The 24,248-nt window shown below is 49.1% G+C and overlaps 1 protein-coding gene across 2 annotated transcripts in view; it reads left to right on the plus strand.

Moving 5' to 3' along the window:
- The first annotated feature begins 125 nt into the window (after window positions 1-125).
- ZZEF1 (zinc finger ZZ-type and EF-hand domain containing 1) overlaps window positions 126-24,248 on the plus strand; it is a 102,462-nt gene continuing 78,339 nt past the window's right edge. For both annotated transcript variants that reach the window (XM_053892249.1, XM_053892250.1), the window contains exons 1-5: window positions 126-647; window positions 17,157-17,301; window positions 20,617-20,811; window positions 22,288-22,459; window positions 23,300-23,499. In XM_053892249.1, coding sequence (XP_053748224.1) covers window positions 294-647; window positions 17,157-17,301; window positions 20,617-20,811; window positions 22,288-22,459; window positions 23,300-23,499 — 1,066 coding nt within the window. In that variant the 5' untranslated portion in view covers window positions 126-293. The remainder of the gene's footprint in view (window positions 648-17,156; window positions 17,302-20,616; window positions 20,812-22,287; window positions 22,460-23,299; window positions 23,500-24,248) is intronic.

Raw genomic sequence — 24,248 nt, forward strand, 5'->3', positions numbered from 1 at the left:
GCGGCAGAGGCGGCTGCGGCATGACGTAGACGTGAGGACGCACTCGCCCTCTCGAAAATCGGGGCTCCACCCTCCGTCCTCCGCGTGCTGTCTGTCGGCATCTGGTAGAATCCGCTTGACGGCGCCTTTGCGACGGCAGTCCTCGCTTGACGGCGACGAAGCCGGAAGCTCCAGCCGCCGCCGTCGTCCCCTCCCTGTCCCCGCCCGCCGGGTGCCGCCGGAGGTTGACAGGTCGAGGCGGGGAGGCGGCGGCGGCGGCGGCGGCAGAGCCGGACGCCCGCGACGGAGACCCCATGGGGAACGCTCCGAGTCACAGCAGTGAAGACGAAGCCGCCGCCGCCGGTGGCGAGGGCTGGGGCCCGCACCAGGAGTGGGCCGCGGACTCGGGCACGATCCCCGGCCCGGGCCCCGCGGCGCCCGCGCTGCCGCCCGCCGCGGCGCTGCTGGAGCCGGCCCGGCTGCGGGAGGCGGCGGCGGCGTTGCGGCCCGCGCCGCCCTGCGAGTCTCTGGTGTCTAGGCACCACGGCGCGCTGCTGCGCTGGCTGGAAGAGCGGCTGGGCCGCGGCGAAGAGTCCGTCACCTTGGAGCAGTTCCGGGAGCTGCTGGAGGCTCGTGGCGCCGGCTGCTCGGGCGAGCAGTTCGAGGAGGTCAGGCCCGGCTGGCGGCCGCGGGGGCGGGGGCAGGGCGGTCGCCCTCTAGGGCGTGAAGAGGTGGGCAGTGCGGCTCTAGACGGGCCAGGCAGGAACCCACAAGGTCCGCAAGTTCGGAGGATGGGAGCAAGGGGCGCTCGCTTCCAGCCTGGACACTCCGGGGGACGGCTGCGAATCTCTTTAACCTTTACTAGAGGTGCGGAAAGCCCAGACTAGGCCGTTCGTGCTTGGAAGACCTGGACAAGCCAAGCCCAGATGTCTTTGCATGTGGTAGTACAGACATTTGTGCCCTGGCCTGACGCTGGATCGGTTGCTCTCTGGATCTCCCTTATCAGGCTCCGGGACAGTGTAAGGGAAGGGAGGCGTAGGGATCGAGGGAGTGGCAGTGAACACAGAAAACCATTCTGTTTTATTGACCAGAGCACCTTCCGAGTCCAGTGTGGGCGCCTAACAAATGCGGGAGGAAAATGACACACAGTGGAAAATCTCACTTTCCAGCAGCCATTCTCATCGCACAAAAACTAGCATTTCCAAAGTACACGTTTGTTTCCAGATAGTTGAAGAACCGTATTTTAGACTCAACTTAAGCCTCCGCGTAACCTAAAACTGATAGACAAACGTCAGGTTTCCTGTAAATACTTGTAATTATACAGCCTTTGGCATAAGTCACCAACATCATCTCTATTAAATGGTTAACAGCAAATTGATATGGCAACAATGTTGTTTCTTCAAAGAGATTTTAGGAATCACCTGTACCGTTTCATTGTGGAGTTAAAAAGAACTGAGCCAGGGTCGTCCACTGAGTCATTGGCAACCTGAGACTCTCACTCAGATCCCTTGATTTTTTTGGTTTCTTTGTCTTATGTCCCACTGCCTTCTTCTTGGGACCCTATTTCTTTAACTCCACAGCGCTATGACAAAAAGATGCTTATTTTGTGAAAATGAGTAAGCCATGTAAAATCTTCAGTGTCGGTGAAGGGTGAGTATATAAAGCAGTAAACCGACAGCTAGTTGTAATGACGTTAAAAAGTGATGTACACTTTACAACAAGAGGCTCTTAAAGTATTTTAAGAACGTTTACTGTGTGTAGTCAGAATTCAGATACTGTGGTTTGTGTGTTTCTTACATTTTCTTTTAGAAGATACCTGTAAGATATCTCAGTTCTTGACAATGTGATCATATTAGTTAGTGAAGGGTCTCCATGTATATATTTTCTTAATTCCAAGAGTTCACATGATACTTTCCACTCTAGCTCTCGGTGTATTAAGAGAAAATGAAGTGGTCCCAGAAAGGGCTGTGCAGATCAGTTGAAGGAGTTGGCACGTTTCAGAATTGTCCAGAAGGGAATGGAGGGAGAGTATTTACATTGAGAGTGACAGGAGTAGAGCTGTGAGTGGAGCTGACAGGAGCCCTGTAATGTAAGGTCAAGAAATCCTCAGGGTGTCGTCCAGAGGTCACTCGAGGGCTGTGATATTGTTCACTGAGCAAATATTTGTTGAACATGTGCTGAGTGCCAGGCTCCTGGGTGACTGTGGAAAAAGCAGATACTTGCTCTGAAAGGGTATGTAGTACTGAAGGAGACACACATGAGCCCAGCAATTATAGGTGTGGTGAGTATTAGCCAAAGGAAAGTGTAGGGAAAAAAATAGCAAGAGTATGTAATCTCCTCTGGGAAGTCAAGGAAAACTTATGTGGAGGGTGACCTTTCAGCTCAGAGTCGAAGGGTGAAAGCAGGCAAGGATCAGAGGAAGGGTTAACAGTGTTTCAGGCAGAGGGAATCACGTGCACCAAAGTCCAGAGAACGGAGAGTCTGGAAGAACAGGGTGATGAATGAGGCTTAGGCAAAACTGCTTCAAGGGACAGAGAAGCCCGTGCGCTGGTGGTTTAAATAGTAAACAGGCTTCATATGGAAAAGTCCAGGTGGGTAGTCCAGCTTTGACATGGCAATTTCAGTCACCGGGGACCTGGCTCCATCCATCTTCTTGTGCTGTCATCATCCACAGGCACCTTTTACTTAGTTCCCAAATGATTACTTACTTAGACCCAAATGATTCCTTCCGCTGTCACTTTGCACCTTATGCCAGCAGGAAAGGGAAAAGGGAAGGAGAGGGCCATATCTCCTTTCTTAAGGGCAGGGCTCGCATCCCATTGGCTCAAGCCCAGTGATATGGCCACACTTAGCTGCAAGGGAGGCTGGGAATGGGTGAGATTTTTATTTCATGGCCATGTAATTTGCTGAAAAATAAGTATGTAATTACTGTGAAAGAGGAGAGCAGATATCACTTTATAATTGGTAGCCTTTGACTCACGTGGCTCGGTTCCTGAATGCTGAAGGAGAGAGCAAGGCTAGAGGAGTAGGCCAGAATCAGCCCATGGGGAGTCCTTTGCAGCCCCTGTGAAATAGGAGTTTGGAAACGAGTTTTAAGCAGGGTACGTGATGGTTGTGGCTTCCTTGTGTAGAACTGGTTGGAGAAGTGGATCCAAGCAGATCAGTTGGAGGCCATTATGAACGATTTTGAGAGGTGTGTAGGAAGTAGGACAAGCAGTCCTGAGTCTGAGTGGAGGATTAGAAGGAGAAAGGAATCAAGGATGACCCCAGCATTACTGGTTTAAGCAGTCAGAAAAGTGACAGTACTGTTGATTGACAACAGAAACCTTTTCAGGAAGGGCCGATCAGAGACCACATGAGTTTGGTTTGGCCATGCTGGGCTCAGTGTGTCCATGGGGCAGCTAAGTGGAGGTGTGTCTTAGCCTGTTGGGCGTTTGCGTCTGGAGAGTCCTGGGAGAGAAGACCTCCCTGAGATACAGGGTCATCTCCTTGTTCCAGTGAGGAAATTGCCACATTGTTGCCTCCTCGTCTGATGTGATATCTTTTCTTTCTTTTCCTTTCAGTGACTGAAAGTCAAAAATATTATGCTTGGTGAGGACTTGGATCCCTTCGAGGTGATCCATGGACCGTTGAGCATAGTTAAATCCGGAGGTCACTCCTCCCCTGTAACTGAAGAAATACCCGGGAGGAAAAACCGAATAGTTGTACCTTCCTGTTATGAAACACAAAGTCCCAGTAGCCACCTATGTGGCAAAAATAAACATTAAGGAGCTGTAAGCACAGCAGTAAGAACTGGTGACTTGTAAAATGTTGCAAGTTCTGGGGCGCCTGGGTGGCGCAGTCGGTTAAGCGTCCGACTTCAGCCAGGTCACGATCTCGCGGTCCGTGAGTTCGAGCCCCGCGTCAGGCTCTGGGCTGATGGCTCGGAGCCTGGAGCCTGTTTCCGATTCTGTGTCTCCCTCTCTCTCTGCCCCTCCCCTGTTCATGCTCTGTCTCTCTCTGTCCCAAAAATAAATAAAAAACGTTGAAAAAAAAATTAAAAAAAAAAAAAAACAACTCATTCAGATCCTTGCAATGGGTAATCTGGCTTTAAAAAAAAAAAAAAAAAATGTTGCAAGTTCTCGTTTCTGTAAAAATCCCGGGTACCATCTAGGGCCGTGTCATAGAGCATTAAGTGTCCGTAGACCGAAGTCACAAGATACGTGTCGGGAAGTCTTTGTTCACATCTGTGTAACTGTCTCCCTCCTTGTCTACAATGTATTCAAACACTTGGTATCTGGTGACTTTGGCCAGCCGTGCAGGGCCGGTGGGTGACAGCAGCCACCACACTGAGGAGGAGACTGAAGACACTGTAGGGTTCAGGGACTCACCTAAGAAGATTGGAAATTAAGTTTGGGTAGTGACACTCAAGTGTGACTCTTCTGTCGCTGAAGCCTGTGCCCTTTCTCCTTCAAGGACCTGCTTCTCTGTGATTGTTATTCTGTAGTCTCATCATTCCTCTTAAGCTTTAATTCTTTTTTTTTGTTTTAATGTTGCATTTATTTTTGAGAGAGAGTGTGAGCAGGGGAGGGGCAGAGAGAGGGGGGACAGGGGACTCTGCGATGACAGCGGCGAGCCCGATGCTGGGTTCGAACTCACGAGCTGTGAGATCGCGACCTGAGTCAAAGTCAGACGCTCAGCCAGCTGAGCCACCTAGGCGCCCCTAGCCTTAATTCTTTAATTCTCCCCTATGTGCTAAGGGAGGCCTGGCAAGGATAATTCAAATTTGAGAAAAAGCATCGTGTATTTTTCTTGAGGTCTATTTACCTGTATTAGATTGGGTGTGGGGGGATAGTTGGGGCTTTGCTTGATACTAAAATCTGGTGACTTTCCCTCTGTACTGGTTAGCACTGGTTAGCACTGGTTAGTGGAAGAGAGCAGGTCTGACTCTATGTGAAGGCTTATGCAGGTTGAAAAACCTGATTGGGGGGCGCCCTGGTGGCTCAGTCGGTTAAGCCTCCTACTTTGGCTCAGGTCATGATCTCGCAGTTCGTGGGTTCCAGCCCCGCGTCAGGCTCTGTGCTGACTGCTTGGAGCCTGGAACCTGCTTTGGATTCTGTGTCCCCCTCTCTCTGCCCCTCCTCCACTCACGCTGTCTCCCACTCTCAAAAATAAAAAAATAAAATAAAAACCTGACTGGGATAAGCTCACAGTGGTTGTTCTGTCCATAAGTACAGGGTAATTGTATTAGTAATATCCCAAGAGTTAAGTGTTAGCCACGTATGTGATTCTTTGCTTTAAGGTAAGTCTGTCCTTTGAATTGAGTGTGGAGACATTTCTGTGTCTTAGTTAATTCTCCCCTTAAGCTGGTGAAAACGTATTCTGATACTTCCATACAAGTGTAAGGGTTTTTGTGAAAGAATAATAAAATGTCTTTGTGGTAGCAACTAAAATGAGTTATTTCTCTTCCTCGAGCACAGTGGAGCAGGTTCACTGGCATACGTTCCTGTCACACGGCTGAGTTGCCGAGCTGTGTATTTGCTCTTGGGCTCCAAGTCTGCATTGCCGGCTGCGTCCACCCAGGTGCCTTGCCTTCACATTCCCACGACCTTGGTTGCTTGAGGTGGTGTCCTAGAGAAGTTGCTGGAATTGTATTACAGACCAAAGTCTGAAGCGTTATCATTTTATAGTGTGACATACCTTTCCTCGTGGTAGGTGTGGTCCATGGGGAAGGATTCGGTCTGTTCTAGGGAGCGGTATCTAGTTGACTTCTTTGCAGAAGAGCGGTAGAGTTAAAATTAAATGTCTGTTTGACATCAGAGATTAGAGATGACGTGTTTGTGCTCTCGGCACGATGGGCTTGCAGAAGATCGCGTAGAGTCCAGGGCAGGAAGAGGTGCTGAACACAGAGTGGCAGCAGTCGGCCGTTAGGGGGGAATTGAGATGAATGGGTCTTACTGTATTAATTTGACATACTCACTTTGGTGCTTTGGGAAATTCATTGGGCTGTAAATCTGAGGGAAGGACCATTTTTATTTATTTATCATTTTAGCACGGCCCCGGCTCACAGCCAGGGCTCAGTGGGTGTTCTCCCCTGTAGGGACCTCACGTTGGTTCAACAGATTCAATATGGTGCTGCCCTCATTCTCCAGCCTTGTGTTTTATCTTCAATCTGTCACCTTACAGTAATGTATTTTTTGATGTTTGAGGAAACAGTTAAATATAGCTTTAGTGAAAACGTAAAAAGGTTCTTAGTCACTGCTGGGTTTTAGAGGAAATTTAGAGAAAAATACCGTTTGTCATTGTCGTGTCAACAGTATTAATCAGCTAATTTAGAGTGGCCCTGAGCCCAAGAAGTATGCGGACAGAACTGTGCAGATGTCATTCTCTGCCCTTTCAGGGCACAGAGGGTTAGAGACTTGTGTCTGCACCGTGAAGATGAAGCAGGCTGCGAGCACCACTGACCCTTAGCTCAGAGCCTGCGGGGACTCCCTGCTGCCCGAAAAGTCAGGTGCATATTCCTCGGAACGGGTTGGAGCCCACAGGCTGGCCCGTCTGCCCTTACCTGCGCGAGCCCTGTGCCCTAGCCGGTGGGACACCCACCTTGTCCTGTGTGTGGACCTTGCTTCTCTCAGTTCTTCGAGATTCCCTGCCTTGGCCCTGTCACCTGGTCAGGACCAAGCTTTTCTTGTGACGTGATTCAAATGTCTTTTGTGTCCTTCTGATTCAGCCCCGCCCTTGAGGCTCTTGTTTCCTGTTCTGTACCCGTCGTTGGGCACTTAGGAGCGCACTGCCTGGTCTCGTTGAGCAGTTAGGCTGCGAGGCCCCCACCCACCTGCCTGTGCTGCTGCAGCACCCAGGAAGCCTTCAGTTAGCGATGGCCATGGGTGGTGAAGAAAGAGGCAGTGCGGCAGGGGAGGGTGCTGGCAGAATTGGAGGCTATTTTGGCGTTGTGTGCTTTTCTGGGTCGGGGATGATGGCGTTGGCTTCTTCCAGAGAAATTCATGGTCTCAGAGAGCTATATGGAGGAGCTCTGTTTTAATTTCCCGGATTTCTGAAATGCCACTTCATCAGGTGCTGTCTTACTGTAGAAATTTCAGTGGCTCCCCATTGCTTTCACGATCAAATGTTGGGCTAACCTTTAGGTCTTAGTACCTTTCCACTCTCATCTCCTGGTATTTTCAGCCAGACAAGCCCATTCACAGTTTCTCGTATGTGTGGGGATTTTGTCTGCTGCTCCCGTTGCCCCCTGTAGCCCTTTGCCCCACCCCGAGCAGTCTTTCAGGATCCGCAGAGGAGCATTTAACAGTGGCATGGAGTTTGGGAAAGGCTTCACCACACCAAGGCTTGAGAGGCTGGAAGAATTTGCCTGGCAAAGGAAGGAAGGGACGCAGTTGACAGGTGTGGCACGTGCAGATAAATTCGCGCGGGAGAGTGTGGCAGAGTTTGGGAATGACGCTCCCTTGGTATCTAGCCTAGAGTCGGGGGGCAGGGTGGCTTAGTAGCCATTGCATGCAACCCGTCCCCTCCCCTTTCCCAGTAGAGGGGGCCCTTCTGTCACACCCTGGACAGATGTGTAGTGAGTCCACTAGTGGGATCAGTGAGCTTGCTGTTTTGTAAGTCTGCCCGTTCCACTGCCCTGAGCTTCAGACTGGGGCCCTGGGGTCAGCCTGCGCGCGGGCGAGTCCTGGTCCCACCATGCCTAAGCCGTCACACGAGCACCCTGCGTCTCGGCTGCCTGTCCTGTATCTACCTCATCTAGTTACCCTGAGGGTTAAATGAATTAGTTCCCGCAGAGCGCCTGGAACGGTGCCTGGCACGTGCTTGCTGCTGTTTCTGGTGTCACTTTTCTCTGGTCCCAGCTCTGCACTAGGACCGTGTGCTCCGTCTTCTGTGGACTAAGCCTTTGAGTACTTCACTTAGACGCGGCTGCAGCACTGTCTCACAGATGGGCAAAGGGAGGCTTCGAGTGAGAGGTGAGCCTCTCAGCCGGCAGGTGGCAGTACTGAGACCAGATCCAGAACTCTGATGCAAGCGTGTTTCTCCCAAATGGAACCAGTGTGCCACCTTTGTGTGGAGCCTGACGTGTGCCCTCTGGTCCTTGCCCCGGTTCTGGTCTGCTGTGTGTACCGTGGTCTTGATCCCACTGCTGGTTCAGGAGGTTAAACAGGATCGGTCTGAGCCCCGTCCCGTGTTGCCCTAGGCCAGGGCAGATGGATAGAAATGTGCAGCCGGCCAGTCCACTCCCGTGTGTCTCGTCTGCGAGGTGGGCACTAGATTGTAGTGACAGTTCTTTGCACTTTGCCAGGCGTAGTTTTGTTCCTGAAACCTTTGGATCCTCATGGCAAGCTCTGAGGACAGGCTGAGCAGGAGGAGGGGTTGAGACTTAGGGGCCCCGAGTTTTGTCCCAGGCTCACAGAGGAGAGGCGGTGAGTCTGGTGCCGTACTTGATTCCAGACTTCCTCTCAGTCTCACTGTGTTGCCCTCGTTATTTCTCACATGCTGCGTGGCCTAGGGCCTGTCCTTGGGTGCTGCCTGGGCGGTTACGTTGTGGCTGGCAGGGCAGGGTGGGTGTGGTAGGAGGAGGCCTGAATCAGGAGAGGAGGACGAGGAGACTGCGGGCCGCGTCCCTGACCGCCTGGAGATGGGTGTTGGCCCCATGGAAATAGGGGGCACTGCTCTGTTTTTAGATCAAAGTGGACTCATCCCCTTTGCACAGTTAGGGCCAGACCTACTGTGTCCGCTTGGGTTTTGGGCCCCACGTTCCAGGGCGTAGAGTTTCAAACCGCTGGAAATTTAGTGAGTGTTTAGGGAGTGTTAATTTGCATATTAAACGTTAAACAGATCAGAATGGAGTAGGAAAGATCAGAGCACCTTGTATCTGATTGGAGAAAGTATTACATCATTTCATGACACTCTCGTGTCAACATTATGGACACGGGGTCGTGACGTGAAACGTGCTTCATCCAGCGGCTCGGCCAGTGAGACTTTAGAAGCTCCGCTCTGAGGTTATGTTAAACTGGAGGGTCCCCCGGGGACAGGCAGCGTGGCAATGAGACTAAAGCCGTACGAGATAGAGAACTGGTTGAGGGAGACTCGGTGCCAGACGATCACTGTTTTCAGTGGTCCGTGGCCGTTTGCGGGCACAGGGCTCGGGCACGTTCCGCACGCCCACGGGTGGTGACGTGAAGGAGGCGCGTTCCCTTTCGTTCTGTGGAGAAGAGAGTTGTTGCTGTCAGAACCGGCCAGAAGACAGGAGTTTCCCGTCACCAGTGTGTGTCCCAGAGACACCGGAGAAGGGGCTCCAGCTGTACAGAGGCACATCTTTTAAGAGACTGGTCAGTCCGTTCCAGTTGGAGCGCCGACAGAGATCTGCAATGACTGGCTCCCTCCACCCTCGAGATTCTCCGCGGCCTCGTGGTCCCCTTACCGTGAGAGTGAGCTCTTCGGCCTAATGGGCCCGGCTCTCTCTCCTGACCTCCGTCCCGCTCTTCCTCTGCCCGCCTCGGTCGCAGCCACACCAAGCACGTTGTAGTCCTCTTGGTCTTCCCTGCACTCTGCCTGTGCTCACACTCCGTCCCCTCTACCTAGCGTGGCTGCCCCGTCGTCACACGCTTACAGATTCCTAGGTATTCGTTGAGGCCTAGTGCGAGGGTCGTCTCCTCGGGGCCGTTTTCCCCGAACGTCCCGCCCGCTCTGGTGCTTCTGGTCTCAGGGTGTCTGTCAGCTCACGGCACAGCCGTTCCTAGTGTGGGGTCCCAAATCTTAATGGGATTCAAATCCAAGCAGCGGATTTACTGCTCCTCATCATGTGGACTTGAACGAAATACGTAACCTCTCTGTTGCTCCCTAGCGAGAGGGTAGTACCTACGTTTGGGGCTGTTGTGGAAAATGCGAGTCGACGCACGTTAGGGCCTTAGAGCTCCGCCTGGTGCTTAGTAAATGCTCGGTAACTGTTAGGTACGCAGCTGTTCATGCTGTAATTTCATTGTTACGCTGATCACACACCACATTGCTGCCGTTGGTTTACAGTCTGCTCTAAGGCTGTGAGGGTTTTAGAGGGCAAGGACTGTGCCCTGTCTATCTTCACGTGTGCAGAGACGAGCGCAAGTTGTCGTGTGTAGTGGCTGCTTATCAGAGAGTGTTGAGCAAGCGCGTGAGCAAACCAGATTCCGCGAAGTCCTGTGAGACAGACGAGGCGTTACTGTTCGGTTTGAAAACCTGTACGTTTCTTCTTCTTTTTTTTAATGTGATTCCCTCACCTTCGGTCTTTTTTTAAATTGAATTTGATTAATTAGTTAATTATTGTTATTTTTAAATTTACATCCAGATTAGTTAGCATATAGTGCAACAGTGATTTCAGGAGCAGATTCCTTAATGTCCCTTTCCCATTGAGCCCATCCCCCCCTCCCACCACCCCTCCAGTAACCCTCTGTTTCTTCTCCATATTTAAGAGTCCTTTGTGTTTTGTCCTCCTCCTTGTTTTTATATTATTTTTGTTTCCCTTCCCTTCTGTTCATCTGTTTTGTCTCTTAAAGTCTTCATGACTGAAGTCATATGATTTTTGTCTTTCTCTGACTAATCTCACTTGGCATAATACCCTCCAGTTCCATCCACGTAGTTGCCAATGGCAAGATCTCATTCTTTTTGATTGCCGAGTAATACTCCATTGTATCTATATACCACATTTTCTTTGTCCGTTCATCCGTCGATGGACATTTGGGCTCTTTCCATACTTTGGCTATTGTCGATAGTGCTGCTATAAACATGGGGGTGCATGTGTCCCTTCGAAACAGCACACCTGTATCCCTTGGGTAAATACCTAGTAGTGCACTTGCTGGGTCGTAGGGTAGTTCCATTTTTAATTTTCTGAGGAACCTCCATACTGTTTTCCAGAGTGGCTGCGCCAGTTTGCGTTCCCACCAACAATGCAAAAGAGATCCTCTTTCTCCGCATCCTCGCCAACATCTGTTGTTGCCTGAGTTGTTAATGTCAGCCATTCTGACAGGTGTAAGGTGGTTTCTCATTGTTGTTTGATTTGTATTTCCCTGATGATGAGTGATGTTGAATATTTTTTCCTGTGTCGGTTGGGCATCTGGATGTCTTCTTTGGAGAAGTGTCTGTTCATGTCTTTTGCCCATTTCTTCACTGGATTATTTGTTTTTTGGGTGTTGAGTTTGATAAGATCTTTATAGATTTTGGATACTAACCCTTTATCTGATATGTCGTTTACAAATATCTTCTCCCATTCCATCGGTTGCCTTTTAGTTTTGCTGATTGTTTCCTTCGCTGTGTGGAGGCTTTTTGTTTTGATGAGATCCCAATAGTTAATTTTTGCTTTTGTTTCCCTTGCCTCTGGAGACGTGTTGAGTAAAAAGTTGCTATGGCCAAGATCAGAGAGGTTTTTGCCCGCTTTCTCCTTGAGGATTTTGATGGCTTCCTGTCTTACATTGAGGTCTTTTATCCATTTTGAGTTTATTTTTGTGTCTGGTGTAAGAAAGTGGTCCAGGTTCATTTTTCTGCATGTTGTGGTCCAGTTTTCCCAGCACCACTTGCTGAAGAAAGAGACTGTCTTTATTCCATTGGATATTCTTTCCTGCTTTGTCAAAGATTAGTTGACCATACGTTTGTGGGTCCATCTCTGGGTTCTGTATTCTGTTCCATTGATCTGAGAGTCTTTTTTGTGCCAGAAAACCTGTACGTTTCTTTGAGGACAGTTTCCGAGTGTTAGGAAATGACTTATTTATTTGGTGAAGCTGTTAGTCATGCTGTTCTGATTTTTTCTCTCACCCAAAATGTTTTTGTTTGTTTCAAAATTCTTCTTGTTGTATTCATTAACTATTGACAGACCAACAGAATCTATGAGGAATAACAAAGCTGTCGTCGTTTTTATAACCTTACTTCTATGGGATTTTTTCTTGTCTGTCATCAGCACAGGAGTTGGGAAGCAGAGAGCACTGGAGATGCAAGAAACAAGGAGGAAGCCAAGAGCTTTAGTGGATGTAGGACTTGAGTGCCATCTTGAGGTTTAGAGAAAGTGCGTCTCAGGTTTAAGGCTAATTCTGAGTAAACGTGGGCATGAGGTGCTGTTGGGGAAAGAGAAGAGCTCAAAGAGATTTTACGTCCTCAGTTTCCAGACTGCAAGAGCCCTGGGCCTTCTCTGAGCAAAGGAAGGAGAACACAGCCGTGAAGAACCGAGTCTGGAGTCTCGGATTCCAGTACTAGCTGTGTGACCTCAGGCAAGTTATCTGACCTCTCCGTGCATCTACAAAGTGGGGCAGTTAATAACTAAGTGCTGCTGCCGCCCTTACGAGGGATAAGTGGTGTTACGCAAAGTGCCTGGAGTTTAGGGATGCTCAGATGTTCATTCGGAGCTTCCCAAAGCATATGTCCTTCCCCGTGGGACGGGCTGCAGTTGTGCTGATGCCCTCAGACCTCGAGGCCTTGTTGTGCCCTGCCGGGGCCAAGTGGGGAAGGGCTGTGCGCGCTGTGGTTGTCACATGGTGGGGTCTTGGGGCAGACGGAGGCTGTGCTTCTGTTCTGTCTCCCTCCACGCCCATTGGCTCCGAATTTATATCAGGCTTGTGTTCTCATTTCCTGATATTTAAAAATCCCCCTCGATGCAGATTGTCACGTCACTGCCATTAGCAAACACTTATGCTTTCAGGTCTTATTTTGCACACACACATGTGTTTTCATATTTGTGTGTCTGGGGCTTTGTACTAATGTGCAAAGTGTGTATATTTGGTTTTTTAAAACTAACGTGAGACTGCTCTCGGATATTCTTCCGTAGCCTACTTTTTCAGTCCGTGGCCTTCACCTTTCCATGTCAGTTCATGTCTGTGTCATCTGATGTCCATATTCACGCCTTTCCGGTTGTCCCAGAACTCTTATTTATGGTTGATATATCCAGTGTTTACAGAGGAGGAATATGACATGACTGAAAAAGCTATAAAACTACTGATGCATTCTATCCTGTGCCTGAAGCAGACGCTCAGAATTTTTGATTTTCCTTGTCATCACTCACGCGGCAGAGAGCCCATGGGTCGTCCGCACCCCTACGCAGTGTCTCACTGTCCCCGAGTTGTCACTTGGCCCCTGCAGCTGGTGCTGGTAGGTCCCCGAGAGTCACCAGATGTCATGTTTACATTACTTTATGAGTTGTCAGTTTTTAGGCCATCTTATTCCCCCCACAGAGCATGTCCTTAGTTGTCCTTCGCCGTCCTGTCCTCACCCACATCCACACACCTGTCCCCCGGCAGAGTGTGTCTGCTGTGTTTAGTTTGCTCTCGGTGTGTGTGTTATTAAGGTGACATGAATCGTGTGTGTCCCTGAGCCATTTATTCCACTGCTGCTTTTCCTTATACGTCTTTCCTCCCACGTTAACAACTGAATTGGTGCTTTTTGGTCCCTGTTATTAATTTAACTCCAGATTCTCTGCCAGTTTCCTGAATGTCTTCTAACACGTTCAGTGTGTTCAAGCACACAGGAAGGAGTTGCAGAGACTCACCTTCTCCAGAGCTTTCCGACCTGCCTCATTCTGGACGTGTGCCGTGCAGCACCCCAGGGACTCGTCCACTCTCTCGGTTGGACCCCATTCTTCCTCTTTCTCCGTGTGGTCTTTATTCAGGTGACCACACCCTCTGGTCGCTTTCTGACTAAGGGAGCATGAACTAGTGTGTGTTTTGAGAGCCTTGTGTGTGGAAGAATGTCTTTTTCCACTCTTTCACAGTTGGTGGTATTTTGGCTACATGCTGACTTTGGGGTTAGAGAGGGCCCCCCCCCCCCCCGCCCCTTATGCGGAGGGCCCAGCTCCCATCGCCTTCCATCTCCCGGCATACCTGCGGAATTAGCCTCTGGTTCCCGACCTCTGATATGGACGCTGTGTCTCCTCCCTGCAAGTAGGAACTTCTCTGCGGCGACGTGAAGTCTCAGTACCATGTGCCTTTATCCACCTGTAGGGTATTCAGCCTCTTCTGTTTCAAAACCCACATCCTTCAGTTTGGGGAAATCCCCTCGAATCGTAACGATTGTCCTTTCTCTCCCTGTGCTGTCTGTGCCCCTTTCTTCCGGAACTCCGAGTGTTTGGATAGTGGGCCCCTGGACAGGCCTCCTGGTTGTTTTCCTCTTTTCTTTCCCAGTTTCCGTCATTCTGTCTTTTTGCTGTACTCTCTGGGCACCTCAGTCAACTGAACTTCCAGCCTCTTGAGATTTGTCTTGCAAAATCTGTTAAGATTTTCATTTTGCTGTGATATGTTAACTTTCAGGAGCTTATGAAAACATTCTGAATAGACTGGTTTTAATAGTAGTCTCCTGTTCTCTCATGATGACACAGCGTCTTTTTTATTAGGTAGTGGTGGCTGCTGATATATGGTGGGTTCTGAATATACTAGAACCCACTAGGTTGTGCACTTTAAAAGGGTGAATTTGATGGGGTGAGTTACACCTTAGTAAAAGTGGTATTAAAAATACCTTTTTTAAAATATTTGTCTGAAGATACTGATGATCACCTTTTTGATGGTCTTGTCTCCTTCTCCTTTCTTTTCTCCAAGTTGCTTGTTCTGTGTTTCATATTAAGCCGTTCCTCAAGCGTCAGTGGTCCTGGGCTGCCCCCACTCACATTAAAGAGCAGGGTACTAAAGAGGTGGGGGCTCCACGCGTCTGGCTTACTGACAGCTGAGCCTCACTGGAAGGTGCTGGGCCCTTGCGGGGGGCGCCCTCCAGTGCCAGTGTCTCCAGGTCTGTCCTCGGGGGCTTGTCCAGCACCCCCAGAGAAGAGCCCCCCAGTGTCTTGCCTGGAGAGTGTGAAACTGGCTGCCAGCACTCGGAGAGCCCTAGAGGAGGGGTGAGTCTTACAGACCTTGACCGTTGGGCATTAGTGCCCCGTTTTCAGTACAGTGTTGACCCTTTCAGCCGCGCCTGGTATTTCCTAGTCCGGAAACTGTGCCACGCTCTGGAGGAAATCAGCCCCGCACCCCAGCTTCTGACTGGGGAGAGGATCTGGAGATCTGTTACCTTTGTATGTTCGTTTGCTTTAAACCTGAGAAAATAGAGGTAAGAGTAGAATAGAATGAACTCTCACAGACCTGTTCACCAGCTCCAACAGCTGCCAACTCAAGGCCAATTTTATTTACTCTAAACTCCACCTGCTTCTCCTCCAAATTATTTTGAAGCAAATCTTTCCCGCCACAAATATTTCACTGATTAATCTTTCATTATGTATCTTTAAAAGGTAAGAACTCTGGAAAAAAACACACAATCTCACTGTCACGCTTTCCCCTTAAAAAGAAACCCACGGTGATTCCTTAAGATCAGCGTCTATCCAGTCTGCTTTAACTGCTTCCCGAAACAGACCTCCCACTGGTTTCCCTCACCTTCGGCAGCACCCACTGCTGCTGGGTCCTACGAAGGCTTTGGGCCCCTCAGCGCGAAGCAGCCTGTGTCTCCGCTTGCCCGCTCCCGGCTCAGGGGCCTCTTTCTTGCGGACAGTGGTGTTCGCTGGGCGTCTGTCTGTTTCTCAGCTTCCACAGTTTTGTTGCTATTGCATCATACGATATTTGCTTCTGTCTTTGTGCTTTAGGAAAACAGCCCTGTGTAATGTTGTCTTGGTGGGATTTCGGGTTAGGCGGAGGTGAATGCCTTTGTCGGAACGCTCGTGACGGCTGCTTGTGGTTCGCTCCGAAGCCTTGAGGCCTGGGCCTTCCTTCCCGGAGGCCCTCAGCCGTCTTTATACCCCACGGGCAACCGACGAGTCCGTCTTCATGAGGAGCTTTTCCCTCTGGCTTTTATCTCACGACCTGAATCCTCGCTGACCCTTCTTGTGACAGCCCGTTGCAGGCACCTGTTCTGCACCCTGAAGACCATGGTCCTGCGTCCGTCCTCACAGGCAGTGTCTTCTGTCCATCACGGTCTCTTTCCTCTCATCCCTTCCATTCCTTTCCCTTTTGGGGTGGAGCTTCCGTAGTAAGCTATGGGTCTAATCAGAAAAGAAAAAGGTATTTTCTTCTTTTGAACATTGTTTCTTCATTACTGTAGTCTTTGATCCTGTTAACTTTTTGGATAATCTGGCGAGGTTGAGGAAAGGCCAAGAGAATGCGGCAGCTTTCTCTCACACTTTGCTCTGAACTGTCCCCCGTCCTGCACTGAATGCCCATGGTTTTAGACATGAACACTGGGATTTGTTACGTTCCTGTTAAACACTGCATCGTTTAGAGGTCCGCGACGGCGGTGGGTACTTGTATCGGTCATGAAACCTCAGTGGGAAATCTCCACATTTCATGACGGAGGGAAATAAGGAAAAGGCAGGAGTTTGAAGGAAGGGAGAGAATGACCTGGAAAAGAAGGTGGGGACACTCTCAAAGTATTTCAGGGTGAGGGATGTCTGTGCGAGAGTGTATCGTCAGGAAGAGAGAAGCCACTAATGCGGCAGAGACTGAGTTCTGGGGAGCTGGGACAGTCGCTAGGTGAGGGGAGTCTTGTGGAATGTGAGAGGGAATGGTGTCAGGGACACAGAGGGAATGACAGTGCAGGTTAGAAAGGAGAAGGAGACACTTTGCGCTCTGATACGCTTTCACTGTGTTGGACTCTGTTCAAATGTTACTTAATCCAGACAGCAGCCTGTGAGTTTGGTAATATTTGCTGCATTTTTCAGATCAAGGAGGTAAGGCTTTTGGAGATAAAGGAATGTGTGGACAGTCACATAGCTGGTTAGTGACAGAGCAGGATTCAGACCAAATCCCACGCTGTACCCAGTTCCCCAGATGACCCAACAAGGGCAGGGAGCAAGTGAGGATACGGTTAAAGGTTAGTGAAAACAGGGCTGTGGAGTTGATAAATCAAGTTGGGTCTTGTGTCCAAAGAGTGTTTGAAAGGAAAAGCCCGGCTAACCGAAGGTGTTGCTCTAAGCCAAGTCTCTGATTCTAGCTTTGTGTTTGGCACTTTGTAACCAGTTGAAAAATGTTGCACAGGTTGCTTTCTGCAATTGTTTGGGAAAAGGGGGTTAATCCCATGGAAAAGATGAGAGGGTAACCTTGTGTGTGCACGTAGTATACTTCTATACAAGGCGCCTTACTATCCCGGATTTATGTGGTCTTTGAGTGATGTCAGTGGACTCTTCCTGCAACCACAACAGTGTCACCAGCGGCAAAGTATCCATGATTTGGAACAGACGTGATTTTGTTGTATCTCTTGTGTTGCAGGCCTTTGCCCAGTTTGACGCCGAGGGTGATGGTACAGTGGATGCCGAGAACATGCTGGAGGCCCTCAAGAACTCCAGTGGGGCTAACCTCCAGGGGGAGCTAGGCCACATCATCAGGCAACTGCAGGCCTGCTCTCTGGTCCCAGGTAAGGCTGTCATCTGAGTGCTGAAGGCCGGAGGGTGCTTTTGCTGTCCTGTGGGTTGTCATTAGGCAGGCTGAGGGTGCCATGGAATAAACGTGCTTTTCCAGTCGTGTCTGTTAAGCTCACGGTTGGAGTCCGTGTTCTGCATAGTCATCCCTCTGGGTCCCCAGTACAGCGATGCTTGAGCAGATCTGCCGTTTTTGGGAACTTTTGTCGTGAGCCTGCCTTCCTTAGTGGGTATCTATTTCACTCTCTCCAGAAGCCGTCCCTGGCCCCAGGTGTGTGTTCTTGGTATCCTGCCTTTGTCTTTGCCTCATGTCAGCGCTGTGATTGATTAATTAATCGTTCATTTATCCGTAAATGTCTGTCTGTATTCTTATACTCTGAGCTCCGTGAGGGCGGGGACCTTTTATTTCTGCTGTGTCCTCACATTTAACGTATCTTTGGTAGATGGTAGGTGCCCAGTGTTTGTTTGTTTTTGAAACCTACCACTCTGAAATTTAAGTAGTAATAAAAACAGCATGAAAGTAAGCAATACTTCTTCTAGATTGTCCCTCGGAAAAAACTTTGTGTTTTTGTATGGTTTCTTCTAGGGACTTCGAAGACAGAATCAAAATTAAGTTACCCTCTTTTTTTTCCAGTGAGAAAACAGTTGAGTTGTGAAGGAATAAAACCTTGCTTATCATCCTTGTACCCTCAGCTTGTCTCAGAACTTTTCCTACTCTGTGCTCTCGGAGTCCTAACATGTAGCGCAGAGCCTGGCGGGAGCGGCGGTGGAGGCAGGTAGACTTGGTAGGCGCACCGATGTAAATGGGGTTGCCCTTGACCTCTCTGACTTACCGCGGAGGGCGTGCTGAGCTGGGAAAGGACGATGTGTGTATATTGATGAAGAATGCAGCTTTGCGTTCTTCCTCAAGTTGTCTTCAATTGTATAATCTTGGATTTTAAAAAATGTTTATTTTTGAGAGAGAGAGAGAGAGAGAGAGAGTGAGAGAGTATGAGCAGGGGAGGGGCAGAGAGAGGGGGAGAGAGAGTCCCAAGAAGGCTCCACGCTGTCAGTGCAGAGCCCGACATGGGCTCAGTCTCATGAACCGGAATTCATGACCTGAGCTGAAATCAAGAGTCGGACACTTAACCAACTGAGCCACCCATGCGCCCCTAATTATGTCATCTTTATAGCGTCGTAGGTAGTCCATACATGTTAACTTTTTTCCTACTCTCATGGCAGTTAAAAGTGTGCTTTGAATTATGTTTCGCTAAGTCGTATCTCGGCATTTCCGTATCACTACCACGTGTGGGTTACCAGCACCGGTAACATCGGGAGCTGTGTGTGGACACCTCAAGCAGATGTTGGGGAGGGGAGGAAGGGGCGAAGACCAGGGAACCCACCTGAAATAATACTCAGTGCACCGTTGTTCTGGGAGACCGGGGGAGGGGAGATAGAATTAGAAACACTCGGGGCTCGGAGCCCAACGTGCTGACGTAGCAGGGGGGTGACTAGGACTTTTTACTCAAAATTTTCTATCAACCTCCAGTGTACAAAAACTATTTTCTCACAGTGTTAGGACAAACCCTGGTAAGCTGGACTCACCTGTTGTGGGATTTGTTCCTTGTCGCTCTTTCTGACCAAGATTGGAACTTGTCCCTTTCACATCTCGTTGTGCCGGCGCTAAGCGTTTGCCACGTCCGCTGCCTGTTTCCGCGTGTCGAAGAATGTCCCCGTTGCCAGAGTCTGTCTGCCTTTTCACGTGGGTGCTGGGCACGTGGGTGTGGCATCAGCAGTGTCCTCACGTGAGGGTGGTGCTGCCGTGGAGTCTGCCCAGGGAACAAACACTGCACAAGGAGGGCAGGGGTGGCACGGACTGGTGAGTCTTGGGAAATGGAGCCCGTGTCTCCAGGGTTTGTGTGGAGGGCGTCGTCAAAATGGGCCGCTTCCAGCACATAAATTCTCGTCAGTCTCGTGTTTTCTCTTAAAAATTAGTGCAGAGTTTCATTCCTGAACGTAACCTGTTTGTTTATTATTTTTTTTAATTTTTTACATGTTTGTTTATTTTTGAGAGAGGCAGAGTGCGAGCGGGGGAGGGGCAGGGAGCGAGGGAGACACAGAATCCGAAGCAGGTTCCAGGCTCTGAGCTGTCAGCACAGAACCTGACGTGGGACTCGAACCCGTGAACTGTAAGATCCTGACCTGAGCCAAAGTCGGGCGCTTAACCGACTGAGCCCCCCAGGTGCCCCTAACCTGTTTGTTTTACACTTAAATAATTTCTGCTAAGACTTTTGGGGACTTGCGCTCGGTGCTGCGTACATGGAGTGTTCAGTTTGTGAAAGTTCATCAGTCAGTACACTTGTAACATAGGTACTTTTTGTCATGTCCAGTTATGATTCATTGGAAAGTAAAAAGAAAAATTTCCCCCAAACCCACGAGTGTATCTGAGCTCTGGGAAGAGGTGCCGTGTTTATCCTGTCTCCACTTATTACAGGGTTATGGGCACCTGTGTTCACTGTAGGTTATGCGGAGCCACGGGAGGATGTTAAACAGGGGTAGACGTTGTGTGTTTTGTGGGTTCGTAAGATCGCTTGGCTTAATGCCAGACAGAGGACGGCTGGGAGAGCCGCTCAGGAAATGTGGGTGGGTCAGCATGAATGGGAGATTTTGAGGCCAGAGGGACGGACGGAGTGGGCAGAGTCCAGGGAGCTGCACTGGAGAGAGCACTGGAGTGGGGGCCAGAGCCTGCACGCGGTGAGATGCCACCGGGAATCGTGGTCAGGGTGGTGGCTGCACCGTTGTCATCATGGTGTCCTGTAGTTTCGTATAAAAACAGTTACTCTTTTACTCACGGGGACAATAAACTTGATCCTGAGCCCACGTTCTGTATATACAACATGTTTAAGAACTTCTGGTTAGTGTTTCGGTGCTTATACCTTTTTAAAGTTTGGATTGAAACAAATAATCATTATTCAAAGTCTTCTAAAATTTTGTTAAACGGAAGGAATTTTTTTTTTTTTTTTTTTTTTTTTTTTTTGAGTGATCTCTACACCCAACATGGGGCTCGAACTCACAATCCCGAGGTGAAGAGGCACGTGCTCCACCACCTGAGCCGGCCAGGCGTCCCACGAAATTAATTTTTAAGTTGAGATTACCACTGGTTCATTTCTTAAAAGTTGCTTAGATTTTTAAATGATCAAAACTTAGAGTATCAGTAAAGACCCATAATGGCTGCTTTTCACTCAGCCAGTCGAGGTAGGCCACCGGCGGGGGTGTGGGAACACTGTTGTGGCGCATTCCTGAATCACCCAAACTGGCTGTTGTCTGCCTAGGTTTTATAGACATATTTTCAGAGTCCAAGGAGGGCCTGGGTGTTCACGCGTCCCTGATCCTGCGTTTCCTGCATCGCAACCGGCTCTCCGGCATGGCCGTCCCCTGCCCCATGTTGGACCACTGCAATAACATGTGCTCCATGAGGGTTTCGGTTCTGAAGGAGTCCCTGGACCAGCTGGTACAGAAGGAGAAGGGTACGTGCACGTGTGTGGTGGGGGCTGTGGGACCGCGTTCTGTCGTCGTTTCTTCCAGATGCGCCGTGAGCAGACCCTCCTCCCTGCCTTCTCTTCCGAAACTAGAACGGCAGCCAGTCTGTGGCATAAGAATGTGGTCTGCTGGCTTTCTCTGTCTCTCCCCTCCCTCCCTCCCTCCCTCCCTCCCTTCTGAGCACAACTGGCTTCTCATTCATGTCTCTGTTCAGATGTGACCTCGGGGAAGGCTTTCCTCATTACCCCATCTAATTTAACGCCCCCCGACCCGTACCATTCCCCACCTTCTAGTCACCGTCACCTTTGTCGGTTTAATGGTCTAAGTGGCACTTACTACCTGAAGCTGCAGCATTATTATTTCTTTGCATTTTGTCTGCCTCATTTGTGTCATTATCCTTAACACCGGGCACTGTGCCTGCCACGTGGTAGATACTCTGTGCGTAGTCGTTGAATACATGAGGAAGGCCACCCCGGACTCCCTCCGTGACACCGGCAGTTTGACAGTGTGAACAGACAGGTCCGTGGAACATGATAGAGTCAGGAAGGAGACCCAAGCACGTGTGGGAATATGGTACCAGGTACAGTCAGCATTGCTTTGTACAAGGTAGAGAGGCGAATCGGTCAACAAGTGGGGTCAGGGCAACTGGCCAGCCATTTGGAGAAGTAAATAAAACTAGATTCTCATCCATTCCATTCACTGAAACAAATTTCAGGTAGATCAAACAGTTCAGCTGTAAAGAAACCGTAAAGTGTTAGAGGCAAGTAGTCCTACTCTGTACAAACGCTTGACATGGGACACCTTGCTAAGCAAGATGTGAAACTCAAACTACAAAAGAAGAGATGAATAAATTAGACTTTATGCAGATTTAAAGTTCTGTACAGCCGAAAATATAAGCAGAGTCGAAAGACGAATGATATTCAGGGAATAAAAATGTATTTTGTAACACATCGTGACAGACTTAATTTTTTACTGGCTCTGACCTTGGGCGGTTACTTAACTCTCTGAGCCTTAGGTTCCTCATTGCTAAACTGAATTAGAACATAGACAATGTATAGAAAAGTGGCTCACAGCGAACACTCAGTAAACATCACCTGTTCTGTGTGTGTGTGCGCACGTGTGTGTGTGTGCATGTGCATGTGTGCGGGCACGTCATATAGCATACAAACTGGTAAGAAGAATTGTGCCCCACAGAAAATAGTTGAGGGGAGGACCAGGCCTCACTCAGAAACACAAGTGGCTTACAAATGAGTGGGTTAAAAAATCTCACACACGATTAAGGAAACGTGAGTTCAGCCTGTAAGGTTCCATTTTCCGCCCTCAGCGTGGTTCTGCTCACGTCTCTGGGACGCTTATTTTTTGAGGACCAAGGTACCAAGCGTCTTTGTGTTAGGTATTTCAGATGACCCTTTTTTCCCTTTGTGAAAGAGATGGCATGTGATGGAATCTGATTTTCCCTGCAGAGAGCCCTGGAGACCTAACTAGGAGCCCTGAGATGGATAAACTCAAGTCGGTGGCAAAGTGCTACGCTTACATAGAAACGTCCTCCAACCCCGCGGACATCGACAAGATGACAAATGGAGACACGGCGTCATACTGGCAGTCGGACGGCAGTGCCCGCTCACACTGGATCCGGTGGGTGGCGCCACACCAGCTGCTGGGCGACCCGCGTGCCCATCTCATCAGTGCCCTCAAAATTACCTTCCATGCCATAAGAAGCAAGTACGGGGGCTCCTGTAAGATGATGCCGCCGGGCTCTTCTGTCCGTAAACACGGATAATCCCTTTACTTGGAATTTTGGGGGAGAAAGTAGTATTTGACTAATATCTTGTGATACTGACTTCAGATCTTTTTCACTAGTTTCTCAGGAAAATTAATATCACAAGGGGCAAGTACTTAGATGCGATTTTACATTGTAAGATCCTCTCTGTGCATTTAATAAACCCGTATGCACCTATCTTGCCGCTGAGGAAGCGAGGGGATGGGATGAGCAGGAACCCGGGGGTGGAATTGACGACTATCAGCTGGGACGCTTCTAGTTCTCAAGCTTCTCCTGTCTCTTCAGAGGATGGGCTCCTTCCAGTTGGTGGAATAGAAATAATCGTCTTGTTTTCTCATAGGGAGTACATGTGACCTTTAGCCGTCTAACTTACAGCCGAGGGAGTATATTCAGTTCTTTGGATGCAGTTTAGAATTTGTTTCTCAGGTAAAGCGATGTCTTTTAGGATGTTCGTATTGTACTTTCCTGCCTGTATTAGTAGCTTAAGAGGAAACGTAAGATTAATCTTGACCCGAAAGGAATTTTTGAGATGAGAGGTCATACGGACTTTGAAACTAATAGCGTTTCAAGTTGGTTGCTTTTAGGACAGTGAGTCTTTGGTGACATCACAGACAAGGTCTTGGAGATGGGACTTGTGAATGCTGCCGCTTCTGACCTATGTAAACATTTGCAGTTTCTGCTCCCGTGTTTTCCAGCTTAAAAATGAAGCCAGATGTCGTGCTTAGACACTTGTCCATCGCAGTGGCTGCCACAGACCAGAGCTACATGCCGCAGCAGGTGACCGTGGCCGTGGGGAGGAGTGTCGGCGAGCTCCAGGATGTCCGCGACGTGCACATCCCCAGCAATGTCACCGGCTACGTGACGCTGCTGGAAAATGCCAACATCAGCCAGCTCTGTGAGTCAGCCAGGGCGCACCTTGCCCTTCTAATTAAGGGGTTTGGGGTGGAGGGAAGAAGGAGTATTTTTTAGCGGGAAGACTTCTAAAGTGGAGAAACCGTTAGATTCTCTCTGTAGGTTTGATTAGCTACTCGTGATGCGCATGAGATCACATTATTTCATCTATTTGGTGTTTTTAAAAGTTATAGAAGCCTTTTTTAAATTAGAAATATTCTTGTTTCCTTACTGTAAGACTACAAAATATAAGCAAAAATTACTCAAAATCCCACCACCCAGGGATAATCACTGTGAATGTGTTAGTGTGGAACCTTCCAGATCTTTTCTTGTGTGTGTGTGTGCATGCGCGCGTGTGTGTGCGTGTGTAAACGTGTGTACACATGTGCACACACACACACCTTTTAAAAATAAAACATAGAGTTGTGGGTGCATATTTACAAAAATGGCGATACGCTTTCCACGCTGGTTTGTAATTCTTTAGCGCGTTGTCCTACCGTGTGTTTTTGCACACCTTTATTTAGCGTTGTAAGAATTTGCCTTAGTTTTAACCAGCTCTTTATTCTTGGACATTTAGGTTGTTTCCATTTTTATAATATTATAACCTTGCGTCACACCTAGCATTTTGGAAATAATCACAATTCTGTGATTTCTTTCCAGGCTTTTTTCATTCAGGGAGCCGGAATGCTTCATGCTTTGTCTCATTTCTTCTAATGCTCTCCTGGGCCAAAAGAAGTGTTCTTACTTTGCTCA

The sequence above is a fragment of the Panthera pardus genome, unplaced genomic scaffold (assembly GCF_024362965.1).
Source record: "Panthera pardus isolate Hobbes unplaced genomic scaffold, ASM2436296v1 HiC_scaffold_3, whole genome shotgun sequence".
Taxonomy (NCBI): domain Eukaryota; kingdom Metazoa; phylum Chordata; class Mammalia; order Carnivora; family Felidae; genus Panthera; species Panthera pardus.